The following is a 25,921-nucleotide window of genomic DNA, read 5'->3' as shown; positions in this document are numbered from 1 at the left end:
GAATTTTGCAATATTTCGTTTCTTCAAGTTTTCAAATTTTTCGATATTTTAATTTTTCAGTTTTTAAAGTTTTAGATTTCTCACTATCTCTACTTTTCGATTTTTCAGTTCCATGATTTTTCAATTTGTCGAATTTTTAAATTTTAGATTTTTTGTTCTCGATCATTCAATTTTCTTTGTTTTCAGGCTTATATTTTTTTTGTTGTTCAATTCTTGGATTTTTAAAATTTTTGTTTTTTAAATTTTCCTATTTATCAACTTATTGGGATTTCAATGTTTTGATTTTTTGATTGTTCAATTTCTCGATTTTTTTAATTTTTAGTTTTTGATACGATTTTTTTTTCAAAAATTTTCAGTTTTTCAATTTATTAACTTTACGATATTTCAGTTTTACGATTTTTAAATTTTTTTATTTTTCAGTTTACAATTTTTGACGTTTCTAAATTTTTCGATTTTTCAATTTTTCGATTAACTGATTTTTTGATTTTCCCATTTCTCTAATTCTTGATTTTTCAATTCTTTCTTCAATTGTGATTTTTCAATTTTTCGATTTCTGGATTTTTCAATGTTTCAGTTTTGGATTTTTTCACTTTTCCGATTCTTCAATTTTCTTTCCATTTTTTAGTTTTTCAAGATTTCAGTTTTGAATTTTTTCACTTTTTCGATTTTTAATTTTCCTTCCATTTTTCAGTTTTTCAGTATTTCAGTTCTGAGATTTTGCAATGTTTCGGTTCTTCAATTTTTCCATTTTTGATGTTTCGATTTCTCGGTTTTTCAATTTTTCGATAGGTATTTTAATTTTTCAATTTTTAAGTTCTAGACTTTCCGTTAATTTTTTTGTTTTCCTTGATGTTTTGATTTCTCGGTTATTCGATTTTTCAAGTTCTCGGTTTAGATTTTTTTGTTTTCTAATTTTTCGATTTTTAAATTGTTTAATTTTTAGATTGTTCAATTTCTCGATTTATAGATTTTTTAATTTTTTGGTTTACCGATTTTTTTCATTTAAAATGTTTCAATTTTCCAATTATTAAGTTTTCGATTTTTCAATTTTGGTGTAATTTGAAAACGGTAATGATAATACATTTAGGCGAATAAACTAATAGACGGACTTGAGAAGCCTTGTTTGCTCTACAGTGTCTAAATTGTGTTTGAATAATATAATAATTATCTCGAATATTAAAATTAATATGTCAAAAGAATACGAAAAATGATTATTCTGTGCTGAAGGTATGTTGTGGGCCGCCTGTCATAAATTATCATTATTCTGCATTATCGGCTTAGGATGTTTTTATGACCCACGTCCGGTAGTCGTCTATCCCAGCGCGTCAGGTAGATTTAAAGAAGAATTGCTGGTTGCGTTTAAGGCAACAAATGGCGCCCAATTCAAACTTGTCTCTCGTCTAGCGTTCCCCCTTAAAATGATGGTTTCGACCTAAACCGCTAAAGTGTCATAAACAGTACCCCTCATTACCCAGATAAGACTGCTGATGACAGTGACGTACAGTTTTTTTTTTTGAAGCGGTTCATGGAATAAAAGTTGTTGAATAAAACAACGCACATAACAGATTTATATTATCTATTAATTAATATTATTTAAAATATTTAAATCAATCAATACATCACGAGTAACAAGTCATACAAACAGTGAATACCGTTAAAAAGTAGGAACAACCAGGATGACGACGCCACTGAGTGGTGGTTATTCGCAATGGCGTGACTAATTTTTAGCTTGGGAAGTTTGAAAAGTTTATTGAGGGGCATTTCACTGGGAAGGGCTATTCACTCAGAATTATTTGCCTAATCTGCGAACCAATTATTTCTTCCTTTTTTTTTTAGATCTAAGAGCTGTTTTACACGTCACAGAAAATCTATCGTAAAAGGAATTTTTAGAAATAATTTTCTCGTGATTAGTCGGTTGCAAAAGTTCAAGAGGCACTCGAAGCAAGCTCTGACAAACTTATTAGCGGCGCCAATGGAGATTTCCAACTGGCTGCGGTACCACCATGGACACTCGCGTAACCTCCTTTTCCAGAATTGTCAAAATGACATTGCCAAACTCAAAGCAATCATGGATTAAGCATTTCATTTTAAATTCAGTTAGTATCAAGTGGTACATGGTATTCGTATTTTGGGTTGCGTAAAAATAATTTTCTGAAGTAATTTTCTCGTGACAAACCCTGTATATGCATTTTTTACACCCACATATGGTACAACTGAATTTTTCTTCAGTACAATACTAGTCACATAATAATAATTAAAAAGGTAACTTATTAGTTGCATAAGTACCTACATTTCTTAGATTTCCCGGTAACACAAAATTATTCTTGACGCCCTAACAAAAGTTTTTGCAATATATATTTACAATACACGTAAACCTTTCTCAAACCCTGTAAAAGATCCGCTGCAATTTACAAGGAATTAAAATAAGTATTACATCCGTCCAGTGGAATTTACATTCGCTGCATATGGATACTCTAGATGTACTATTAGTTCATAAATTTTATTGTTTGGTGATATGTACGAGTATAAAGGCAAGAATAGACAATAGAGGCAATTCTGTTTCAAAATGTGTTAAAATTTAAAGGTTGTTAAAAATTTGATTTTTTAAATAATTGTATAATAAATCTAGTTAAGGACAATAAACACTTTTTTATGCTGAGTACTTATTATAATGAAGCTAGTTCCTATAATATAATAGGTAAAATAAGCAACGACATAAATAGTAATCTGTTAACAAAAAAAATAACCAAAATGACAATTTATTAATAAAAAATCTTATGTAACAAGGTGTTTACGCTCGTATTTTTTAAATTTTAAAGTGCAACTACAAACTTTGTCACTTATCTATATTCAAACTGTTTTTAATTCGATATTTACACCTTACCTGATTGCTAAATTTATTGCAACTTAAAATTCAGAATACAAAATATTTAGTTTTAATAAAATAAAATAAATACTTCCCGATGAATTTTACCTTGCGATCAATTGACGCTGCGATAAATTTAAACTCGGTTTGCGCTAATAATTTTTTTTCAGTGGCTATTAAATTTTGAATTTTGATATTTTGTTCATTAATTGTTGAATGAAAATAATTAGGTAAAACGTTTCCTTTTAACTTTAAGTCGTAGAGGAAATCTTCTTGATCACAGTGCACCTTAAAATATGATTTTAAAAATACAAAGGAACGGATTTTACAAAAGTAAGCACTTTACAAATTTTGAAGGTAGAACCAATATTTCAATTTGAATGCCTCAAACTTTCCTTCCAAAGTACAATGGTCTTCTTACATGAGGGAAAATTATATAAAGGATATCCATCGTTTGAGCTGTTATTACAATTAATTAAACTGCAGTGCATTTTCAGAAAATATTTTCAATGTTTGACTTTTTACTTCAAAAAATGGCAAATTATAATAAATAAGTCAAGTGGATTGCTGCAATTTTTTTTAGGAAACTGGAAAACCCTTTGAGATGAACGTTCATGATAAATTTGACAACAACTTTAGCATACACGTGTGTCTGACAACCAGTCAAACTGTCACTTCGTGTATGCGTCTGTGAACACACCCTCCCATTTTGTTACAATACAGTGAAATTTCTTACAGAGTGCCGAATTTTTAAAGATCTACTACATACTACTTGAAATAGCGAAATAATCAAACACTTACCAGAAGGCCATAATGAGGACCAAAACTACTATAATAATTTGTATAAATTTGTTAGAGCACAATTCTTCATCTCTGTTACAGTGATGTTTTGAGCACTTCTGTGAATATGAATGTTTTAAGCTGCTTACTACAATACGTGTTAATTAAAAAAAATTAGAACAGAATGGTTTGAAAAGACCTACCTGTACTGTTAGACTTAAGGCTATCCCCCCTCTTCAGTTTATTTAACCGTCTATTTATCCTCTCTAACTGGTCTATCCGCGTCTCAAGATTATCTGTCACTTTGCACAATTCTTTCACGGCACCAATATTCTCCATAAAAATCCGTTCTTTGTTCACCACCAAAAAATTATCTATGGATGTACCATTTTTGAGAATGAGATCACCGGCAGGCCTCACTGCCTCTGGAAGAATCTTGGCAACTTCTTGGGCTATGACACCAGTATCTGAACGAGCCTCACGAGATAATTGTGATGCAAAGGACGGTTCATAATCGTATCTAAAAAATTAGTAAAACATAATTCAAAACACTTGTGTTTTTTCAAAAAGTTACCTAACAACTCGCAACTTTTGCACATTTCGTAACTGCTCAGCAGTATCACACTCCACTATGTTTTTCTTGGCTCGAATGTCACTTGGTTGAATTATATGTCCCGTTACTTTAATGTTTCCATGAACCACCAACGATTCGTCAGGTCGGTCCGTGTTAATTCCCACTTTCCCATTGTGAAAAATTGAGTCCTCCAGCAAGTAAAATAAATATAAAAATATCACCGCCACAGTAAATCGGGCAACTCACTTGGGTTTGTCCTTTTTGCCAACATAACTCTACGTCACTTTCGAACTGTCCCGGATTCGAAGCTCTCACGATAATTTTCTGACTTGCGTGGCTAATGACAGGGAAATTTCCATTAGTCGTGTGTGCGTGAAGGCCTACCACTAGCTGCAACTTTTCCTTGAAAAAAATATTTCGAAGTAGTGGCGACTCACCTGAAAGTATCTTTGTTCGGGATTCGGTTTTCCCTTTTTTCTCATGTTATTCGAAGTGGTTTCACTAAAATGTAATCTTCCGACTGTTATTTTCGTTACTTGCGAATTCACCAATTCGACCCTGAAATTGACCTTGTTTTTTTTTAAATTATAAACAATATTTGAACATACAAGACTGGATGGAACGGTTTTTTGCTTCTGTCGCTCTGACTCTGTTCCACCCTTATGGTTTGTGTAGGACAATCGTGTTTTACACCGTAAAAGTGAATGTGGAAGCTTGAGATCTTCTGGAATCCATCGGGAGTTTTTACGAATTGGGCATCTCCCAGGAGTTGGACGTGGCAAGTAATCTACAAAATATTCTGAAACTGATGGATTTAACGAATTTTGAAAACTTACTTGAAAGTGGTTTTTCTTCTGGCAAACAAAGGCATCATCCGCGTTAGAAAAATTAAAACCCTTGTCGGCGTCGACCCTATAGTGTGGAATTGGCCTAAAATACAAGACTTAGCGTTTGATTGAGCAAAAATAACAGGAAAGTTTACAGTTCTGTCAAATTTTGATCACAGAGGGAATGCCATTGAGATTGCTGAAATGGATTAAATCTAATACACTGGTATTGTGATTCTGAAAGGCAAGCTTCGGAGGAAGCGTATTCTTCATCCATAGGCGTAGACAATGGGCCAGGTGGGCTGAGTTGACTCGTTGAACAATGTTCTAGAAATAAAATAACATATCAACACATTCCTACGCTCCATTCTCCTCTGCAAAAGTTTTTCTAGCGTAAAACTCCTAGACCAGTGATTCCCAACCTTTTTCCGAAAGTCCGACTTCCTACCGTCATTAAAAGATGTGAAAATAAGTTAAAACGCATTTTCCAATTTCACCTTAAAGCTAGCACTTGAAAACCCATACGACATATGTACTTGTTGACAATACAAAAATCTTCATGGGAATAATTTTTATGTTTCCATTTTTATTTATTTTTTTAATAAAAACCGAAAAATTGAGAGAAGACGATTCGCCGCGCAGAGCCAGCAAAAACATTGAAAATGGAAGAAAGAGAACAAATAAAGCAAGGACAAGAGCCGTTGATGGAAATGATGAAGCAACTAATGGAAGAAATGAAACAACTGAGAGAAGAAAATAGAGGGGTAAAAAAAGAATTACTGACAATAAATGGAATACTGGAAAGAGAAAGCGAAGAATGGAAAGAAAGGAGAGAAGCTTCGAAGAAAGTATCAATAATTTAGAGAAGAAGTTGGAAAAAAAGAGAGGCAAGAAAGAAGAAACAATTTCATAATTACGGGTATGGAAATAAGGGAAAAAACTGATGCAAAAGAAGTAGAGGAATTTTTGAAAAAAGAAATTGAGGTAGAAGTAAAAGTGTTGGAAACAATAATTATAGGGAAAGAGGAAAGCAAGAAAATACTGGTTAAGACGCTTTGGGAGGAAAAACAAGAGGTGATGAAGAATAAAAATAAACTGAGAGGAAAGAGAATATATATTGATAATGATTGGACAGTACAAGAGTAAACAATTAAAAAAGGAATTAGGGAGATAGCTAAAGAGGAAAGAAAAAAAGGATACTCAACAAGGGTGGGAATAAGAAGCTGGAAGTAGGGGACAAAATGTATACATGGAATGAAAATAAAGGAAAATTGGAAGAAAAATTTCTCAAATCAAGTCAGCACTAACCGAAGAAAGAAACACAAAGGGGAGGGGTAGTAATGATGGGACAAATAAAGACTTTAGGCCATAATAGGGGAATGGGAAAGAAGAATGGGGAAGATAAACGTGGTTTAAAATTACTCTTTTGGAATATTGCGGGTTTGAAAAAGAAAGATAATTTATTTTGGGACTACCTGAAAAATTTTGATTTTGTGGGACTAACAGAAACATGGAGAGAGACTGGAACAAACTGAAAGACGTGTTGCCAAAGGAATTTCAGTGGAAATTGCAAGGGGCAAAAAAAGAAAAACGCAAAGGTAGAGCAAAAGGTGGAATCATAACAGGAGTGAAGAAAGATATAAAAGAAATAGAAGAGGGGGCAATAGAAATGGAATGCATAGTTGAAAGAAAACTGACTGTAAATAAAAAAAGATGGAGAATCTGCACAATATATAGTAGAGGAATAAGAAACACGAAACAAGAAATACAAGAAAAAATCGAAGAGTCCGAAGAAGAATTTCTACTGTTAGGAGGGGAATTTAATGTCAGAATAGGGAACAAAAGCAGGGAAGAAGACGGGGAATACACACGAAAATCGAAAGATAAAGTAGAAAACAAAGACGGAAAATTGTTATGGGAATTAATTGAACAAAGAGGTTGGGAAGTCTTGAATGGGGTAAAGGACGGGGACGAAGAGGGGGAATTTACCTGGATAGGTAAAACAGGGGAATCGGTAATAGACTACGTAATAGTAAACGGATTAGCAGAAGAAGAGGTAGAAACATTCAAAATAGGAGAGAGAGTGGACTCCGATCACATGCCACTAGAAGTAAAAGTGAGGCGCGTAAGTAGAGGGAGCGGATGCTTAAGGAATGAAGTAGGAAAAGAGAAGACGATATGGGTATGGAATGAAAAAGGAATTGAGCATTATAAAAAAAAATGTTGGAAGTGGAATTTAAGGAAAAAGGAACTGAAAAGAAAATGGAAGAATTAAAAAGAGGAATTGAAAAAGCAGCCATAAGAAAAGAAATTGTAACGAGAAATTTAGAAAAGAGAAACAGATGGTGGGATAGCAGATGCAGAGATTTAAAAACAGAAGCAAGGAAATGTTTACGAAGGTGGAAAAAGGGGAAAGGTATAAAAGAAGAGTACTGGCAAGCAAAAAATAATTATAGAAAACGATGCAAAGAAAAGAAAGAAGAGATATAGCAAGAAGAAGAAGAAAAAATTAAAGCCATAAGAACTGAGCAAGAAGCATGGCAGTATATAAATAAACAACGGAAGAAACATTTTATGGAACTGTTGAATGGAAAGGAAGAGAGAATGGTAGTGCAAGATAGTAAAACCGGGATTGGTGGTAGAGAAAGGGAGGCTGAGATTCGAGTAGAGGAAGTAGGAAAACAAGTAGGAAGACTGAAAAGAGGAAAAGCACCGAGGAAGGATGGGTTGGTAAACGAAGTGTGGATATTTGGGACGGATGGGATGATTGAAAGATTGAGCGAGTTAATGAATGATGTGTGGACGGGTAAAGGTTTTCCCAGGGAATGGAGAGTAGGACAAATATGCCCAATTCATAAAAAGGGTAATAAAGAAAAAGTAGAGAATTATCGGGGAATAGCTCTCCTAAATACGGCATATAAACTGTACGCAATGGTGTTAAATGAAAGGTTGGTGACAGAGATGAACGAAAAGAGTATATTACCGGAAAGTCAAGCGGGATTTAGAAGAGGTAGATGGGCTATGGACAATGTATATATCCTGCATCATCTAATAGAAAAAGAGTTGCTAAAGGAAGGAGGTCGGGTATATGCACTGTTTGTAAAACTAAAAGCCGCGTTTGATACGGTGGACAGAGACTGTTTGTGGGAATGCATGGAGAGATGAGGACTCAGTGAAAAGTTAATTGTAGCAGCAAGAGAGATTTATAGAGAGACAGTGACTAGTGTGAGAGTGGGAGGAATAGAAAGTGAAATGTTTTGGACGACGAAAGGATTGAGATAGGGATGCCCATTAAGTCCCAGTCTGTTTGCTTGTTACATAAGCGATATCGAGGAAATGTTTAGAGGAGTACAAGCGGGAGGAATTGTGGTGGGAAGAGAAAAGGTATGGTGTTTGGCATTTGCAGATGATTTGGTAATATTGGCGAAGGATGAATGTGGAATGAATGAGATAAAAAAAAATCTGCAAAGATACTTTAAAAGAAAGAAACTGGAGGTAAATGTAGAAAAAACAAAAATGATGGTGATTAGAAAAAAAAGGGAGAAAAGGGGAGGGAAAAGTATGGCGTTGGGAAGATTGAATCATAGACACAGTAAAGGAGTTTAAATATTTAGGATTTAAGTTTACAACAACTAACACGGTAAAAGCACACATAGGAGAAAGAAGGGTCAGAGCAATGCAGATCATGGGAAGGGTGTGGAGTATAGGTGAGAGAATATTTGGACATGACGTACGAAGAAGGATGAAAATGTTTGATAGTTTAGTTAGGAGTGTATTAATGTATGGAGTGGAGATATGGGGATGGAAGGAATATGCAGAGGTGGAAGCAGTACAACAAAAATATTTGAGGTGGATGTTAGGGCTACGGAAAGAGACGCGAGGCTATATAGTAAGAGAAGAATGTAAACGAGAGAAATTAAGAGTATACACTGGGAAAAGAGCTGTAAAGTATGATGAAAGATTGAAAGAAAGTGAGGAATGTAGGATATGGTATGAATGCTGGAAAGGAAAAAAAAAAGGAAGCAGGGAAAGAACATCACAAGGGTAGACAAAGATATTATGAAAGACTAGGATACGCATGGATGGAAATAGAGAGAAAGAGAGAAATGGGGGTGAGTATGAGAGAAGAGTTGTGTATGCGTGACAGAGACATAGATAAACAAGAGAGAAGAGCGAGTGTAAGTAAATCTAGGTACAGTGCAGACTATAGAAAGATAATAACAGAAACAACACCAAAGTACCTAGACAGAGAAAGCGCGAAAGAAAAAAAAATAATTGCGAGACTTAGGTGTGGAAATGAAGAATGAAATAATAAGTTTTGGGTAAGCGAAGGTGAGAGAATGTGTAGGATGTGTGGAAAAGGGTGATTTCACGCAATGTATTTCTGAAGCCATTAACAAGAAAAAACAAGTTGATGTTGTTTATTTAGATTTTCGAAAGGACTTTGATGAAATAGATCATTTTGTGTTGACTGATAAATTACGTCGGTATGGTTTTTCAGATTCTTTATTAATAAGTCTTTTTAATTCTTACTTATTAAAAAGAGAACAATATGTTAAATATCGGAAATTTGTCTCTGGAGTGCCTCAAGGATCCGATTTGGGTCATTTGCTCTTTCTCGTTTTCATTAACGACATTGTGGATATTATACAATCAGAGTAGTTACTATTTGCCGATGAAGTGAAATTATTCCACGCTATATTCAGTAGGGGTGACTTCATTATTCTTCAAAATAGTATTTTTGCGACACTAAATTGGTGTATCAGGAACCGACTCTTTCTTAATATCTGCAAATGTTGAGTTGTGACTAAAAAAAAATCGTCGCCGTACAAGCTTGACGATTTTTCGATTGAACGTGTCAATTTCTTTAAAGTCTTGGGTGTTTTGTTTGATTGAAAACTCACTTCCATCGAGCACATTAACGCCATTGTTGCAAACGCATTAAAGATCGTTTTATTTACAGGAATTGTAGAGTTTGGTGAAATTCGTACATTATGCTTACTGTACTCGATTCAAACTTGAATACAACGCTGTAATTCTATTCAGAGATCATTTTTAAAATCTCTCTACTATAGAATAGATGGAGTTTATCCTATTCGAGCGTTTGAGCACTCCTTATTATTATCCAGATTCAATTTTTATTCTCTTCAACCAAGACGCATTACTATTTCTGTAAAATTTTTGTTTAATCTAGTTCATGGTAATGCCGATTGTAATTTTCTATTAGAGAAATTAACCTTTCTTCTACCTCGTCATAATTCACGTCAACCATTTGAATTTTATTGTCAAGCAAATAGCACTAATTTGCTAATGAAGTCTCCTATTTATCATATGTGTGCACAGTTTAATAAAATTGCTAGGGAGTTTGATTTGAATGCGGATTCTTTTAATTATAGAAAACATTGTATAGTAGAAGCTTTTGGTAGTTAAGTTTTATTTTTCGGTAGTTAAGTAATTTAAGTTTATTTTTCCTGTTGTATTAATTAATTTCTTATAATTGGGTGTAAAAAATCTGTTGGAAATACAGACATTATTATTATTATTAAAAAAAAAATACTAATTGTTAGTGAACGCATTCTCAACCTTGACGGAAAGTTCGCCTACTTAACAATGAATTATTCCATTCAAGAAGATTTCCTCATTTACCACAGAGTTGAAGCTAATGGAGAGGACAATGCTTTTGGAACCTTATCAAATGCCTTGGAGAAATCGAGATAGATGATATCAAAAGGACATTTGGAGCCCAAGTCCCTCGTTCAAGTCAGACAAGCAACAAAGGAGATTTGACTGGGCCCATTTTCCGGGCAAAACCCATGCTGTTTAGATGATAACTTGGTGGCCTAACAGAAACTTACACATCTGGTCGTAAATTATAGACTCCATAACTTTAACTACAATCGACGTTAGACTGACCGGTCTGTAATTAAGACGTCAAATTTGAAACCCTTTCTAAAAATCGAACGAACAATTGCAGTTCTCCAATCATCTGGTAGGGACCTTGTCTTAAAAAATTGCTGCATTAGAATGTTAATGGGGACACTGAGTGCTTCAGCACAATTTTTCAAAACATTAGCCCTTAGCAAATCAGAGCCTGGAGACTTAGACGTCTTTATATAATAATGATAAAATAAAAATTATAATATTCAGAACATTTTGTTCGATTGTGGTTTAATTAATAACTTTAGTCGTCTGTTTTAAGAAGAGAAACTCATTCAAATCAAACTAATTTCTACGTGACATTCTTTCGATGTGTAAACATAAATAAATACTTGAGTGTCAAATTGCTATTACCTAGTGCTGAAGGACATTTTATGCCGCTAGTTGTGATTTAAATATATTTTAGAATGTTCGTACGGCGCAGGAGCTGCGGGGGTGTTATTTATGGCGCTGGTTTTTATTTTACAGTGGTTATTACAAAACGAAAATCGTAAAACCAATTTTATAATTTTTTTAAAAAGCTGGATTTGTCGGATTATACTTACAGCCTTCCACCAAATTTTTATTCATCAAATTAAGAACCTCATTTTCTAGAAAATTTGGGAATATCTACGTCTTTAATTATGATCAAATAAGAATAATAATAATCATATTCAAAACATTTTGTTGCCATTGTGGCTTAATTAATACTATTAGTCCTCTATTTTGAGGAGACAACTCATTCAAATTAAACAACTTCCTACGTGACATTCTTTCGATGTCACGTAAATAAATTGAAGTTAAGCATGTACACTGATAATAATACACTCTTTTCCGTTGGTTATTTGCTTTAAATAGATTTCATATTATCGGTATGTCTGCCCACATCATCTCCTTGAAATTTGTCATTTACACCAATGGTTTTTACTTTAAAAAGGTTATCAAAAAACATTTTTTTTTTTATTTTTCAAAGGAGCGGAATTCGTTGGGTTGTATTTCAAGGGCCAGGGAACTTCTGTCGAAGTAACCTTGGACTATTTTTTTTTAATTTGTGGCTGCACTGTCTTTACTAGAATTTCGCTTAAATCGAGAGGGAAAATTTCGGAAGAAGAATGGTCACTCAGTTTAAATTTGGTCAATCATTTGCAAAGTACCCTATACCCTATAGTTTTTGCACTTAAAACAAATATCATCATCAAACAAATCGGGTAGAATTCTAAAAATTAAAATAAAATTTAAATAGTATCGTGATCTGATAAAACCGGATTATGCAGGGTTGCTAAAACGTATAACAGCTAAATATTTCGTCGGTTGTCGGATATCCAACCATCATAAGAATATATATCAATTTAGATTCAGTTGAACGTGCCATTGTTAAATTAATTATTGCACACAAGTGACAGACTGGTAATAACAGCATTTTCATTTATTTCCAAGGCTAACTAAATGTCACATTTTTCTAAATTGTATTATTTCAAGCTTTGTTTTACCTTTTTAGTGCAAATAAAGAAAGGCATGTGTTACATCACTGAATGCAGAAAAAAGTTGCTTTTTTTCAAAAATATTTAATTTGATCCCTCTTCTTTTAAAAAAAATCAAGTTGACTGTATTAATACTTTTTAGCAACCCTGTGTGTTTTTTGCAAATCGATAACTCTATCAACGACACAATTGAAAGCTTTAGGTTCTACACGAATTCGAGTAATTAAAAACGTTTGACACTAATTTATTAATTTTACTTGGAATATCGGAATTATTTGACATATTTTTCCGTTTATAACGATATTCAAAACCTTTTGTCGGCGTAAAAACCCAATTTTCTACGGGAAAAACCCAATTTTAGTTTTGAATTCCAGGTAAATTCTACCGCATCTGGGGACCATGTGTTGGGTTCCTCAACAATCCCATTTCCATTATCGACCCTGTCATAAAATTTAATATTTACTTTTCGAAGAACTGAGATAATTTCATTAGGCTTTCGAAGAGAATAAATTTACCTGCGAAATGGGGAATTTAAACGAATGAAGGTAAGTTCTTGGTTGAAAATATTTAGTAGGTGTTTACGCTTAACAAGTATTCTTCATTAAAAAATGTTCATATTTTACAAACATAAAACATAGCCTCCTCGATCAAGATCTTTCCAGAATTACTTCTGAGCGAAAAACAAATGTTCTGCAAAATAAATTACAAAACCTAAATTTTCAAAATGTTTTTTTAAAAATTTTGCAAAAATACAATATCTGTTGAGAGTACTTCAAGGAAAAATTGACTTCAAGCAAACCGTAAGTAGCAGTTACACCATAGGGATTCCCATGTTAAATTTTATACTCAGCATTAGCTTATCTTTCAGCAAAGATTCAGAGTTGAAATTTTTATGATTTACATCTAGGGGCTGTGAAATTCATTTATTCATATATCACTATATTCGACGTTTTGCTACATTAATTAATCTGTCACTTAGTTGTCAAACTTTGAATCACCAGAGTCGACACGCAAATTTCCGAACACCCCGTATATGTATATTTTAGTCAAAACTCGGATATGTAATCCGGCCTTTAGTCATCTATCCGTAAAACAAAAAAGTGATCTATTGAACCCTAAATATATCTTTATAGCTTTCTGTCTAATCCGAATCTTCTAGGGCCTTAATTATAACTATTTGTATTTTTACATAAAAGTTGAATTTTCAAGAAGACTTTACGGTTATTCTAAACGACCAGCTTATGCACCAGAATTTCTTGGAAACAAGTAACCATTAGTAAAGGGATTAAATAAAGGGTGGTATAATTAGAGACGGTAGAGGGAGAAGTTACTCAGTTATAATCCCTCTCGTAAGTACATAAACGCTCAGTTGTGCCTCAGTTCCTCAGTACGTCTTTAGCAGTCTTCAGATTTAAAACTCTACAGATTGAACTACCCTGAACAACATGATCAAGTTCATTGTATTTATCTTTCTATTAGTGAAGTTTTCACAGGCAAAAAATTGTACCTGTATGCCCTTTTATATGTGTGAAGACGACTACACAATCATTGCTGATGGAGAAGGCTTGATAGAAATAAGGTAAGTTAAATTTACTTTTACCTGAACATTATTTAAGAGAATATAATAATCAAAATAAATAATTTGTTGCCGCGATATCCTCGGAGTTTACATCGTATATCTGCTTTAAATTTAGCCGTTTATTGTTAAATTGAAACAAAAACTAACACTCGTTAAAAAAGCGCTAATTTGTAATTTCTTTCATTTTTGGTCCCTATATAGGTTTTCAGATAATAATAATCATATCAGTTTTTTCACAAGTGCTGTTTAAATGTTTCTAACATTCATTTTTTATTTGCCTAAACAAAAATTTTAAAACCACTTTTCGAATTTCAGAAACGCCGTCGAATGCGAAGGCTTCTTGAACGTCTGCTGCATAGCACCTCGTCCTACAACCCCCGAACCCCTCAAAAAATCCACCAAACGCTGTGGCCTCCAAAACGACAAACCCTTCCCTTGGTCCTCCACCCTCCTCTACAAACAATACCCCAACTTCGTCTCCTCTTACAAATGTCGCGTCTCCCTCATTCACCCAAAAATCGCCCTCACCGCAGCCCACTGCCTCCAAGAAAAGGGCTTCTACCAAGTCAAAGTCGCCGGTTCCCTTCGCACCGTCGCCAACATCACCATGCACCCATCTTTCAAATGGGCGACTTTCCAGAACGACATCGCTGTGCTGATTTTGAACAAGCCCTTCAACGTGGAGAGAGTCAGCACGGTTTGTCTTCCGCCTCCAGGGAGTGTTTTGGATGGCATTAATTGCACCACGGCGACTAGTTCCAAGGAGAAGGGGAAAAAGTTGGAAGTTATTGGGTTGTCTGTGGTAGCCGGGGATGAGTGTGTGGAGAAGCTGAGGAAGAGTAGGCTGGGAGCAAGTTTTGAATTGCACGAGTCGTTTGTTTGTACTCGAGGAGTGGAGAATGACACGTGTGCGGGAGATGGGGGGAGTCCTTTGATTTGTCCGGTTCCGGGAGTGCCGGGACGGTACCAACAAGCTGGAATTGCGTCGTGGGGGATTGGGTGTGGGGATGGTAATCCAGGGATGTACACGAATTTGGCACATCTTAGAGACTGGATAGATGAAGTGGTTGTGGAGACTGGGCTTGATGCAAGTTTTTATAGAGTTTAGTGTACTGTATCGTATTTTTTTTTTTTTTGTAATAATAAAATCGATAATTTAGAATTCGGTGACGTTTTATTTTTAATTAATGTATTAATTTTTGCAAAGTTTCAAAAATTGTAGTATAAAGTCTGTCGTTTTTGAAAATTTTAAAGGAGACTTGGTGTTTATTTTTACCATCCTAAAATTACGCAATTTTTACACAAATAAAATCTCTTTAAATTATCTAAAACATTGGTCGAACGTTATTTCGACAGAACTTTCCTGAAGTGCAGCACAAAAAATCCCGTTTCTTTGAAACATTGTCATTTTTTTGCGATGTTTGTTTTCTGATAACCTCTATAAAGTAAAAGCCAGTGGAATGACTCTGCCGTAGCTCTTTTGACTTGAGTTTTCTAATTCTTCAATTTTTTTTTTGTTTCTTCAGTTTTTCGATTTGCAATTTTTGAGTTTTCAAGTTTAAATTTTTCAGTTTTCTAACTTTTGAATTTCTCAATTTTTCGACTTGCGATTTTTTTCGCTTCGGTGTTCATTTTCTTTATTTTTATAATTTCTTGCTTTCAATTTTTAGTTTCTTCAATTTTTCGATTTGCAATTTTTCAATTTTTTTTTGTTTCTTCAATTTTCGAGTTTTCATTTTAAATTTTTCAGTTTTTCAATTTTTCTACTTTTGGATATCTCAGTTTATAGATTTTAAAATTTTTGGGTTTGCATAAATTTTCACGAATTTTCAATTTAATTTTTTCAATTTTTCGGTTTTTCAATGATATGATTTTATAATTTTTCTTTTTTTCAACGTATTTTTTTTTTAATATTTGGATTTTTCAATTTTTCGATTTGTAATAACTTTTTGTTTTCAATTTTTCGACTTTTCAGCTATTAGATTTTTTATTTTTCGTTTCTTCAATTTTTGATTCACAATGTTTCTAATGTTTATTTTAAATTATGTAATAATGATTATAATTTTTAAAATTTTTGGCTTTTTCATTTTACGATTTGAGAATTTTTCCATTTTTCTATTTTATAATTTCTTGTTTTTTCAATTTTTCGTTTCTTCAATTTTTCGATTTGCAGTTTATCGATTTTCCAATTTTTGGGAGTTTCAGTTTTTAGATTTTGAAATTTTTGGATTTGTATACAGTTTCACGAATTTTCAATTTTTCGATTCTTTCATTTTTCAATTTGTACTTTTTCGTTTCATTTTTCATTCTTTTTTACAATATATCTTTTAATTTTTGGATGTTTTAACTTTTAGATTTTATTTTACGTTTTTTCAGTTTTAGGTTTTTCAATTCCTTGATTTTTTAATTTTTGATTCGCAATATTTTTAATTTTCAATTTAAATTATGTAGTAATAATTTGAATTTTAAAAATTTTTGCTTTTTTCACTTTACGATTTTACAATTTTTCCATTCTTGGATTTTTCAATGTTCCGATTTTATAATTTCTTATTTCTCCAATTTTTCGATTTGCAACTTTTCAATTTTTATTTTTTTTGTTTCTTCAATTTTCGAGTTTTCATTTTTAAATTTTTCAATTTTTTGATTTATATTTTTTTGTTTCATTTTTCATTTTCTTTTTTACAATATTACTTTTTTTAATTTTTGGATTTTTCAACTTTTAGATATTTTTATCTTTTGTTTTTTCAGTTTTAGGTTTTTCAATTTCTAGATTTTTCAATTCTTCGGTTCTCTAATTTTTGATTTTAGAATTTTTTCATTTTTGGATTTCAAAACTTTTTCATTCATCCGATTTTTCAATTTTTAGATTTTTCAATGTTCCGATTTTATAATTTCTTGTTTTTTCAATTTTTCGTTTCTTCAATTTTCGAATTTTCATTTTTAATTTTTCGGTTTTTCGATTTTCCAACTTTTGGATGTTTCAGTTTTTAGATTTTGAAATTTTGGATTTGCATACAGTTTCAAGAATTTTCAATTTTATTTTTTCAATTTTTTGATTCTTTAATTTTTCAATTTTTTGATTTGTACTTTTTCGTTTCATTTTTCATTTTCTCTTTTACAATATTTCTTTTAATTATTGGATTTTTTAAATTTTAGATTTCATTTTCCGTTTTCTCAGTTTTAGGTTTTTCAATTTCTCGATTTTTCAATTTTTGATTCGCAATGTTTTTAATTTTCAATTTAAATTATGTAATAATAATTTGAATTTTAAAAATCTTTCCTTTTTTCATTTTACGATTTTAGAATTTTTCCATTTTCGGATTTTTCAATGTTCCGATTTTATAATTTCTTGTTTTTCCAATTTTTCGTTTCTTCAATTTTTCGATTTGCAATTTTTCAATTTTTATTTTTTTTGTTTCTTCAATTTTCGAGTTTTCATTTTTAAATTTTTCAGTTTTTTGATTTATATTTTTTTGTTTCAGTTTTCATTTTCTTTTTTACAATATTATTTTTTTAATTTTTGGATTTTTCAACTTTTAGATATTTTTATCTTCCATTTTTTCAGTTTTACGTTTTTCAATTTTTCGATTTTTCAATTTTTCGTTTCTCTAATTTCTGGTTTTAGAATTTTTCCATTTTTGGATTTCAAAACTTTTTCATTCATCTGATTTTTCAATTTTTGGATTTTTCAATGTTCCGATTTTATAATTTCTTGTTTTTCCAATTTTTCGTTTCTTCAATTTTTCGATTTGCAATTTTTCAATTTTTATTTTTTTTGTTTCTTCAATTTTCGAGTTTTCATTTTTAAATTTTTCAGTTTTTTGATTTATATTTTTTTGTTTCATTTTTCATTTTCTTTTTTACAATATTATTTTTTTAATTTTTGGATTTTTCAACTTTTAGATATTTTTATCTTCCATTTTTTCAGTTTTACGTTTTTCGATTTCTCGATTTTTCAATTCTTCGGTTCTCTAATTTTTGATTTTAGAATTTTTTCATTTTTGGATTTCAAAACTTTTTCATTCATCCGATTTTTCAATTTTTAGATTTTTCAATGTTCCGATTTTATAATTTCTTGTTTTTTCAATTTTTCGTTTCTTCAATTTTCGAATTTTCATTTTTAATTTTTCGGTTTTTCCATTTTCCAACTTTTGGATGTTTCAGTTTTTAGATTTTGAAATTTTGGATTTGCACACAGTTTCAAGAATTTTCAATTTTATTTTTTCAATTTTTTGATTCTTTAATTTTTCAATTTTTTGATGTATACTTTTTCGTTTCGTTTTTATTTTCTTTTATAGAATTTTTTTTTGATTTTTGAATTTTTTAAATTTTAGATATTTTTATCTTTCATTTTTTCCGTTTTAGGTTTTTCAATTTCTGGATTTTTCAATTTTTCGTTTCTTCAATTTTTGATTCGCAATGTTTCTAATTTTCATTTTAAATTATGTAGTAATAATTAGGATATTTAAAATTTTTTCATTTTACGATTTTAGAATTTTTTCCATTTTTCAATTATTGAATTTTAAAACTTTCTCATTTACTCGATTTTTCAATTTTTTTGTTTTTCAATATTCCGATTTTATAATTTCTTGTTCTTTAAATCTCTGCTTTTTTTGTTTCTTTTTCTATTTTACGATATACAAGTCTTCGAATTTTCATTTAAAATTTTTCAGTTTTTCGATTTTCTAACTTTTGGATGTTTCTGTTTTTAGATTTTGAAATTTTTGGATTTGCATACAGTTTCACGAATTCTTAATTTTAATTTTTCAATTCTTTAATTTTTCAATTTTTTGATTTGTACTTTTTCCTTTTATGCTTAATTTTTTCAATATCCTGATTTTACCATTTTTCTTTTTTTTTTTTAAATATTAAAATTTTGGATTTTTCAATTTGTCGGCTTGTAATAATTTTTCGGTTTTCAATTTTTCAACTTTTACATTTTTTAATTTTTCGTTTTTTGAGTTTTAAGTTTTTCAGTTTCTTGATTTTTCAATTTTTGATTCGCAGTTGAATGTTTCAGTTTTTATATTTTGAAATTTTTGTATTTGCCTACAGTTTCAGAGTTTACAATTTTTCGATTCTTCAATTTTTCAATTTGCAATTTTTCGGGGTTGCAAATGTTACAATTTTATAATTTCTTGTCTTTTCAATTTTTCGTTTCTTCAATTTTTCGGTTTGTAATTTTTTAACTTTTTTTGTTTCTTCTATTTCACGATACACAAATCCTTGAATTTTCATTTTTAAATTTTTCAGTTTTCCGATTTTCCAACTTTTGGATGTTTCAGTTTTTAGATTTTGATTTTTTGATTTGTACTTTTTCCTTTTATGTTTCATTTTCTTTATTTTTTCGATTTTTCAACTATTAGATTTTTTATTTTTCGTCTCTTCAATTTTTGATTCGTAATTTTTCTAGTTTTCATTTTAAATATGTAATGATAAGTATTTTAAAATTTTTTCGCTTTTTCATTTTACGATTTTAGAGTTTTTTCATTTATCAGTTATTGGATTTTAAAACATTTATTGAATTTTTCAATTTTTCGATGTTTCAGTTTTCGTTTTCCAATTTCCCGATATTTAATTTTTCAACTTTTCGATTTAACAATTTCTCAATTCGATTCGTTTTTTCAGCTTTTCGATTTTTCAATTTGTTCCGATTTCTCAGTTTTTCAATTTTTTAACTTTTCGAAAAAAAAATGGAAAAATTGCCAAACACTACAACAGAAAAATCTTAAAATGGAAAATCTAAAAATCTGAATAATCGAAAGATTAATAATTGAGACACTTGAAAATTGGAAAAATGGAATATTGTAAAATCGAAACATTGAAAATTAAAGAAATCAGAAAAACGGATAATTGAGAAATCAAAAAATTACAAATAAACGAAAAATTGCAAACCGAAAAATTGAAGAAACGAAATACCGAAAAATTTGGTAGTCGAGAAAGTGAAAAATTGAAAAATATTAAAGGTGAAAAACCGAAATTTTGAAAAATGGAAAAACGAAAAATTGTGATATCAAAAAATTGGTCGAAGATAAATAAATCCAGATTTTTCGAAAAATTATAAGATTTGATTTTGCTAATTTTATTTTTTATGATAACTCTAAATGTAACAGTGCTACGCATTTGTTTCAAGTGAGTTTTCACATTACAAAATTTTGTGATGACATCATCAACATTTTTGCAACGATACGTATATCAATTTGAATAAATACAGCAAACACCTGTATAAGTAATTCTAAAATATACGAATGCGTGAAAAACCACAAATATAGTCATAATATTTTGCATAGTTTGGAGAGAATTTATTAGGCAAAATTTTTAGATGACGTCATTAATTTTTTTGGGAAGGGAGAGAAACGAATAAATTTTGATTAACGATTTACTGTATTACCATAATCTTAAAACGTGTGCAAGTTTTCAGAATAGTGATAGTGAGGATGATGAGTCAAATGTTTGTGAGCGTTTTACTATATACACGATATTCCTAATATAGGAGTACATACAAAATTTGACCAGTAGATTCGGATATTACCTGTCTAATGAAAAAGACAGGTAGATGGAAACACGGGATTTATTTCTTCGTGCTCCGACGGTAATGAAAAATCAAGAAAACATAACAGTACGGGAGTCAACCAACGGACTCGATTACACTCGTGAAGTAAAAATTCAATAGTTAAAATCCCCCTAGAAGGTCGAGACTTACATTTTGGAAACCACTGTCCTAGACAAACACTCTTTCTAACAAAACGAGAAAAACTTTTCTGTCAGTACACGCCAGAAAGAAAAACAATTGTCACTTACCTGGCTCACTTTTGACAAGCGGTGAATCCTGTGACAACTTTCTCTTCTTCGGCGCACTCTGTAAATTCGTATAAACCGTCTGTATATTTTCCAAATTGGGTTCGCAAATATTGTTCTCTATGGTAGAATTATACCCCAAATGTACCAAATGGTTCTTTTCAAACTCGTTCTCTTTATAAATCCCCCGTTCCGTAAAATTTTGATTCGAATCCCCATTGCCCAACAAAATCTGTCTGTTGTCCTCCGGCATTATTATTCTTTCCGGCAAAAGGGCATCATTCTGATTCACGATTATCCTTCCATCCTGCAAAATATTTCCGTTCTCTATCAACGGCTCCCCATTCTGTTCCGCCACCACAATATGAGAACCCAAAATCAAATTATCACCCAACATGGGATTAATGATCGAGGTGGGTTTGTATATACTTTGTCCAAGGGTTGTGTAAATGTTGTCGGAAGGGTTGATGCTTCCCTCGCATCCTTCTTGCGGACTGTAGGGATGCTCGGAGCTGCTGTCTGGCGGGCTTTCTGGGAGCGAATGCCTGTAATGGGACGTAATGTATAGATCGAAATGTTTGGTAGTTTTTGTAGTTATTACCCAGTTGTGTTTCTTTTATTTTCGACAATGACATTAAGAAGTTTGCCTGATGTTGGTGTAGAGTTGAGAGATTCGTTAAAATATGTGTTGTTGCTTTGTGAACCCTCGCTGTTGATGAAGTCTTCCAATTGAGAGAAATCGAGGGCTTCGTTGTCGATACCGCTGACGAAATCTGACCCGCGACCTGCAATTAATAGAACACAAATTAACGTAAAAATCGCATAACTAACGGGATAAAATGTCCTTCAGCACTAGGTAATAGCAATCTGAAGCCCAAGTGTTTATTCATGTTTATATATCGAAAGAATGTCATGTAGAAATTAGTTTGATTTGAATGAATTTGCCTTCTCAAAACAGGATTAAAATTGCTAATTAAACCACAATCGGAGAAAATGTTATGAACATTATAATTCTTATTTTATCATTATTATATAAAGACGAGAAAATGGGGTGACTCGTTCTTAATTTGACCAATGAAAAATGTATGATCAACATGGATAATACTAGTTATAAAAAGAGCTGTAGACAACACACATACCATAGAAGAAACTGAAAATGATGGAACGGGCAGAAAGATGTGGAAAGAAAAATGCAAAACCACAATACGTAACTTACACGGCAGAAAAGCATAGGATTAAGCAAGTAAGTAGAAACAAACATTATACCATACCCAACAAGGTAATAAATAAGAAAATGAGTAAATTATTTTTAACAAATAATGTTTAATAACCAACAATAAATGATATCAATGGTTATCTGGTTCAATAATTTATTAAAAACTACACAATCGTTTAAACCTTGAAAATGAATAACGGAATAACTAGTTACTACGATCATAATGACGACAATTAATATTCAAACACCTACTTAAAAAGACAATTAACAAATACGGGTTGGTTAGCCTTTTATCATCTACACGATATTTCTAACATACATACAGGGTGTTCATTTTATCTGTTCACGCCTGAATATTTCTGCATAGACAACCCATTTTACGTTTCATAAACAGCTTTGATTATTTTTTATTTTTAAATAATAATTAACACATAGACAGCAATGATCAGAAACAAAATTATGATAAATTATTTTCAATTTTCGTTTGCTTTAAAATGTTTTCGAATTCTGGAAAAACAGACATCCTATTAAGGGTCCCCAGTCGTCGCCCGCAAAATCGGTTTCAGTGAGAAGAATTATTATTTTTTGTAACTATGCAACCCAAAGTACCGATCCACGGCAGGTAGCGACCCAAGAGAGGAGGGATTATGGTCCACTGTAGGGAGTCCGTCATAAAATGCAAATCGGTGAACAACACCAGATGAGCTTATTTATTTTCAAATGAAGGGTACAGGGAAATAACCATCGAAATCCATTTGTATGTATTTTCAAAGAAATTGAGTTGAAAGTTTAAAATGCTGCAGAAAATAGATTGAGAAACCCACAAGGTTCAGTCTAACACAACTTTTTATTTTCTTTATAATGTTTTAAAAATATATAAAATAAACTGTTTATGTTCCAATATAACAGCAAAAAAAATTGGTGGAAAGTTGTTTCGACAGAACTTCCCTCGCATCTAAAATACAATGAAACATACACAGCATTTTCGAGTTAAATTTTTACTTTAGGTACACAATTTTGTGATGAAATCATCAACATTTTGCAAGGACACGTAAATCAATGTGGATTAGACTAAAAATAACAGTATTCCAAAAATTTCTGGGAATATGGAGTGAGTCGAGACTGATTTAATCAATAGAATAAATTGACTCATTCATTAATTTTTTTGAGCCATCTAGGTATATAAGCAAATCTAAAAAAATATGAATGCAATGATAAATTACAAGTAAAAACTCATCATATTTTGCACATTTTTAGTAGAATTTATTCAGCAAAATTTTGAGATGACGTTATTAGTTTTTTAGTAACATAATCCTGAACTTGTGATTTATAAATACATTATTGAGATTTTTCTGCTTTTCGGTTTTTCGATTTTTCAACTTTTGATGTTTCAATTTTTCAGTATTTTAATTTTTGACATTTTCAATTTTTCCATTCTTCAAATTTTCGATTTCTCTATTTTTTTATTTTTCGATTTCTCAATTGTCCGATGTTTCACTGATACGATTTTGCAATTTTTCAACTTTTCGATATTTTAATTTTTCAATTTTTAAAATTCTAGATTTTTCGATTTCTCGAGTTTTCAGTTCTTCTATGCATATTTCAGTTTTTCAATTTTCGGAATTCATTAAATTTCTGATTTTCCAGTTTTTCGATGTTTGGATTTTTCAATTATACGATTGTTCAATTTCTCGATTTCCAAATTTTAGATTTTCCAATTTAAATTTTTGTTTTTTGTTTTTTCATGTTTGGACTCTTATTGCTAAAAATAAAAGTAAAAAATAACTACCAAAATTGTGACTAAAAATATGTAAAAATTAATAGAAAATAGAACACATTGCTGCTAAAACATAAAAATAACTGTACTTTCCCAAAAAAATCTATTGCATAATTACTGTTCCACTAGTATTGCTAATTTAGGACGTTAGTATCAAACGCAGTAAAGTATTAATTTTTAGTTAAACAAAAAAATTGGTCTAAAGAGTTTAGACAGTACTTCTCTCGCTGTCGGAAACTTGACGACTGCATGCCTATTGTGTTTTTTTTTCTCATTACATTTTTGTAGTGGGAATTTAAAAAAAAAATTGTGATGACGTCATCAACATTTTTGCAAGGACACGTATATCAGTTGGGATAGATGTAGTGTAATACTAAGAATAAAATTATTGTATTCCCAAATTTTCGGGAAAATGAATTGGGTCGTTTTGAATATTGATTTCTTATAATCAATAAAATAACGAAACAATTTACTCAGGTATACGGTGCCGGTGTGTAATATCTAGAGAGCGGACTTCTGTCGGGCTAGGCAAGGCCAAACTCGGTACGGCTCGTGCAGGATGCGAATTCATTGCGGTTGCGGACTGCACTTCGTTTATTTGAGATTAGAATAACGCTGTTTCGTTGCACTCTGCTGTTAATTCCCGTTCTCATTTACTTAGTCGTTTGATTAATAAATCGTTAATTATATTTATGGAATTAGTACCGATCAAACGTGACGTAGTCCGACAAAAATCCGCTGTCTGGTAATATGAAAGGCAACTGAAAATCGTTTATGTATAAACATTCTTACTTTAAGATGACAAGCGTAACAGCATACGTGAGAGGCAAACAGAGAAACTGTAAACAAAACGACCATCGGTTTTATTGCTTCGACTTCCGCTTATTATATAAAACATTGGGTTTTATTTTAATTCTTGACGGTGAAATTCACAATTGGTTGATTATAAACATGTCTATTCCACATTCGCGAAACCAAGTGAGCGCATAAAACAAATGCAGGTTTGTAATGTTAAAGTCGATGTAAATAAGCGTGCTACCCTTATGTTTCAACCGAGTTTTTCCTTTAACAAATTTTGTGTCTACCAAATTGGGTTGGTTGGGGTGTAATACTAATAATAAGTGTTGCCTTTAATTTAATCAATAAAATAAATTGACTTCATTAATTTTTTTGAACCACCTCTTAAGAAAATCTAAAAAATATGAATGAAATGATAAATCACAAGTACAAACTCATCATATTTTTTGCATTTTAGATAGGATTTATTCAGCAAAATTTAAGGGTGACGTCATCAATTTTTTTAGGAGGGATGAACAAATACATTTTGAACAAAAGTTTACCATGCTTATAATAACTTTAAAATATTCCTAAGATTTCAAAGCATTCGGTTTTGTAATTCCTGATTAAATCGATAAAATAAATTCACGCCTTCATTAATTTTTTTGAGTCACCCTGCATATGCAAATCCAAAAAATGAATGGAATGATAAATCACAAGTACAGACTCATCATATTTTGTACATTTTAGATACGATTTATTCGGCAAACTTTTGAGCTGACGTCATCAGTTTTTTGTAGAAGATAACCAAATATATTTTGACTAAAAATTTATTATGCTCTTTATAACCTTAAAACATCTGCAAGATTTCAAAGCATTCGGTTTTGTAGTTCCTGATTAAATCAATAAAATAAATTTACGCATTCATTAATTTTTTTGAGTCACCCTGTATATGCAAATCGAAAAAATTTGAATGAAATGATAAATCACAAGAAGAGACTCACCATATTTTGTACATTTTAGATAGGATTTATTCAGCAAAATTTTGTGGTGACGTCATAAATTTTTTAGGGGGGACGACCAAATACATTTTGATCAAAAATTTACCATGCTTATGATAATTTTAAGATATCTTGAAGATTTCGAAGCATTCGGTTTTGTAGTTCCTGAGTAAATCAGTAAAATAAATTTACGCTTTCATTTATTTTCTTGAATCACCCTGTATATGCAAATCCAAAAAATATGAATGGAGTGATAGATCACAAGTACAGACTGATCATATTTTGTACATTTTAGATATGATTTATTCGGCAAATTTTCGAGCTGACGT

At 31.2% G+C, this 25,921-nt stretch overlaps 2 protein-coding genes across 6 annotated transcripts in view; one reads left to right on the top strand and one right to left on the bottom strand.

Annotated features, from left to right (window-relative positions):
- Positions 1 to 25,921, bottom strand: part of LOC135138991 (myelin regulatory factor) — a 98,767-nt gene that overhangs the window by 27,492 nt on the left and 45,354 nt on the right. For 3 of the 5 annotated variants that reach the window (XM_064069052.1, XM_064069050.1, XM_064069053.1), the window contains exons 2-11: positions 21,423 to 21,606; positions 20,825 to 21,366; positions 5,203 to 5,374; positions 5,057 to 5,150; positions 4,829 to 5,007; positions 4,658 to 4,778; positions 4,467 to 4,610; positions 4,221 to 4,411; positions 3,850 to 4,166; positions 3,668 to 3,794 (exon numbers count right to left, since the gene is read on the bottom strand). In XM_064069052.1, coding sequence (XP_063925122.1) covers positions 3,668 to 3,794; positions 3,850 to 4,166; positions 4,221 to 4,411; positions 4,467 to 4,610; positions 4,658 to 4,778; positions 4,829 to 5,007; positions 5,057 to 5,150; positions 5,203 to 5,374; positions 20,825 to 21,366; positions 21,423 to 21,606 — 2,071 coding nt within the window. The remainder of the gene's footprint in view (positions 1 to 3,667; positions 3,795 to 3,849; positions 4,167 to 4,220; positions 4,412 to 4,466; positions 4,611 to 4,657; positions 4,779 to 4,828; positions 5,008 to 5,056; positions 5,151 to 5,202; positions 5,375 to 20,824; positions 21,367 to 21,422; positions 21,607 to 25,921) is intronic. The other 2 variants (XM_064069051.1, XM_064069054.1) reach the window with 1 other exon arrangement.
- On the top strand, positions 13,957 to 15,131 carry LOC135138993 (phenoloxidase-activating factor 2-like). The gene is made up of 2 exons (XM_064069055.1): positions 13,957 to 14,023; positions 14,339 to 15,131. The coding sequence occupies exons 1-2, from the start codon at positions 13,968 to 13,970 to the stop codon at positions 15,129 to 15,131; spliced, it is 849 nt and encodes a 282-aa protein (XP_063925125.1). The 5' UTR covers positions 13,957 to 13,967.

The sequence above is a fragment of the Zophobas morio genome, unplaced genomic scaffold, assembly GCF_036711695.1.
Source record: "Zophobas morio isolate AGI-343-1 ecotype UQ-CSIRO unplaced genomic scaffold, CSIRO_AGI_Zmor_V1 ptg000030l, whole genome shotgun sequence".
NCBI lineage: Eukaryota > Metazoa > Arthropoda > Insecta > Coleoptera > Tenebrionidae > Zophobas > Zophobas morio.
The sequence above is the reverse complement of the archived record's forward strand: the minus strand, read 5'-3'. Positions and strand labels throughout refer to the sequence as shown.

Coding starts and splice junctions, on each gene's coding strand:
- LOC135138993 (XM_064069055.1), top strand. CDS start 13,968: ATGTGTGAAGACGACTACACAATCATTGCTGATGGAGAAGGCTTGATA. Junction 14,024..14,338: donor GAAGGCTTGATAGAAATAAG/GTAAGTTAAATT, acceptor TTCGAATTTCAG/AAACGCCGTCGAATGCGAAG.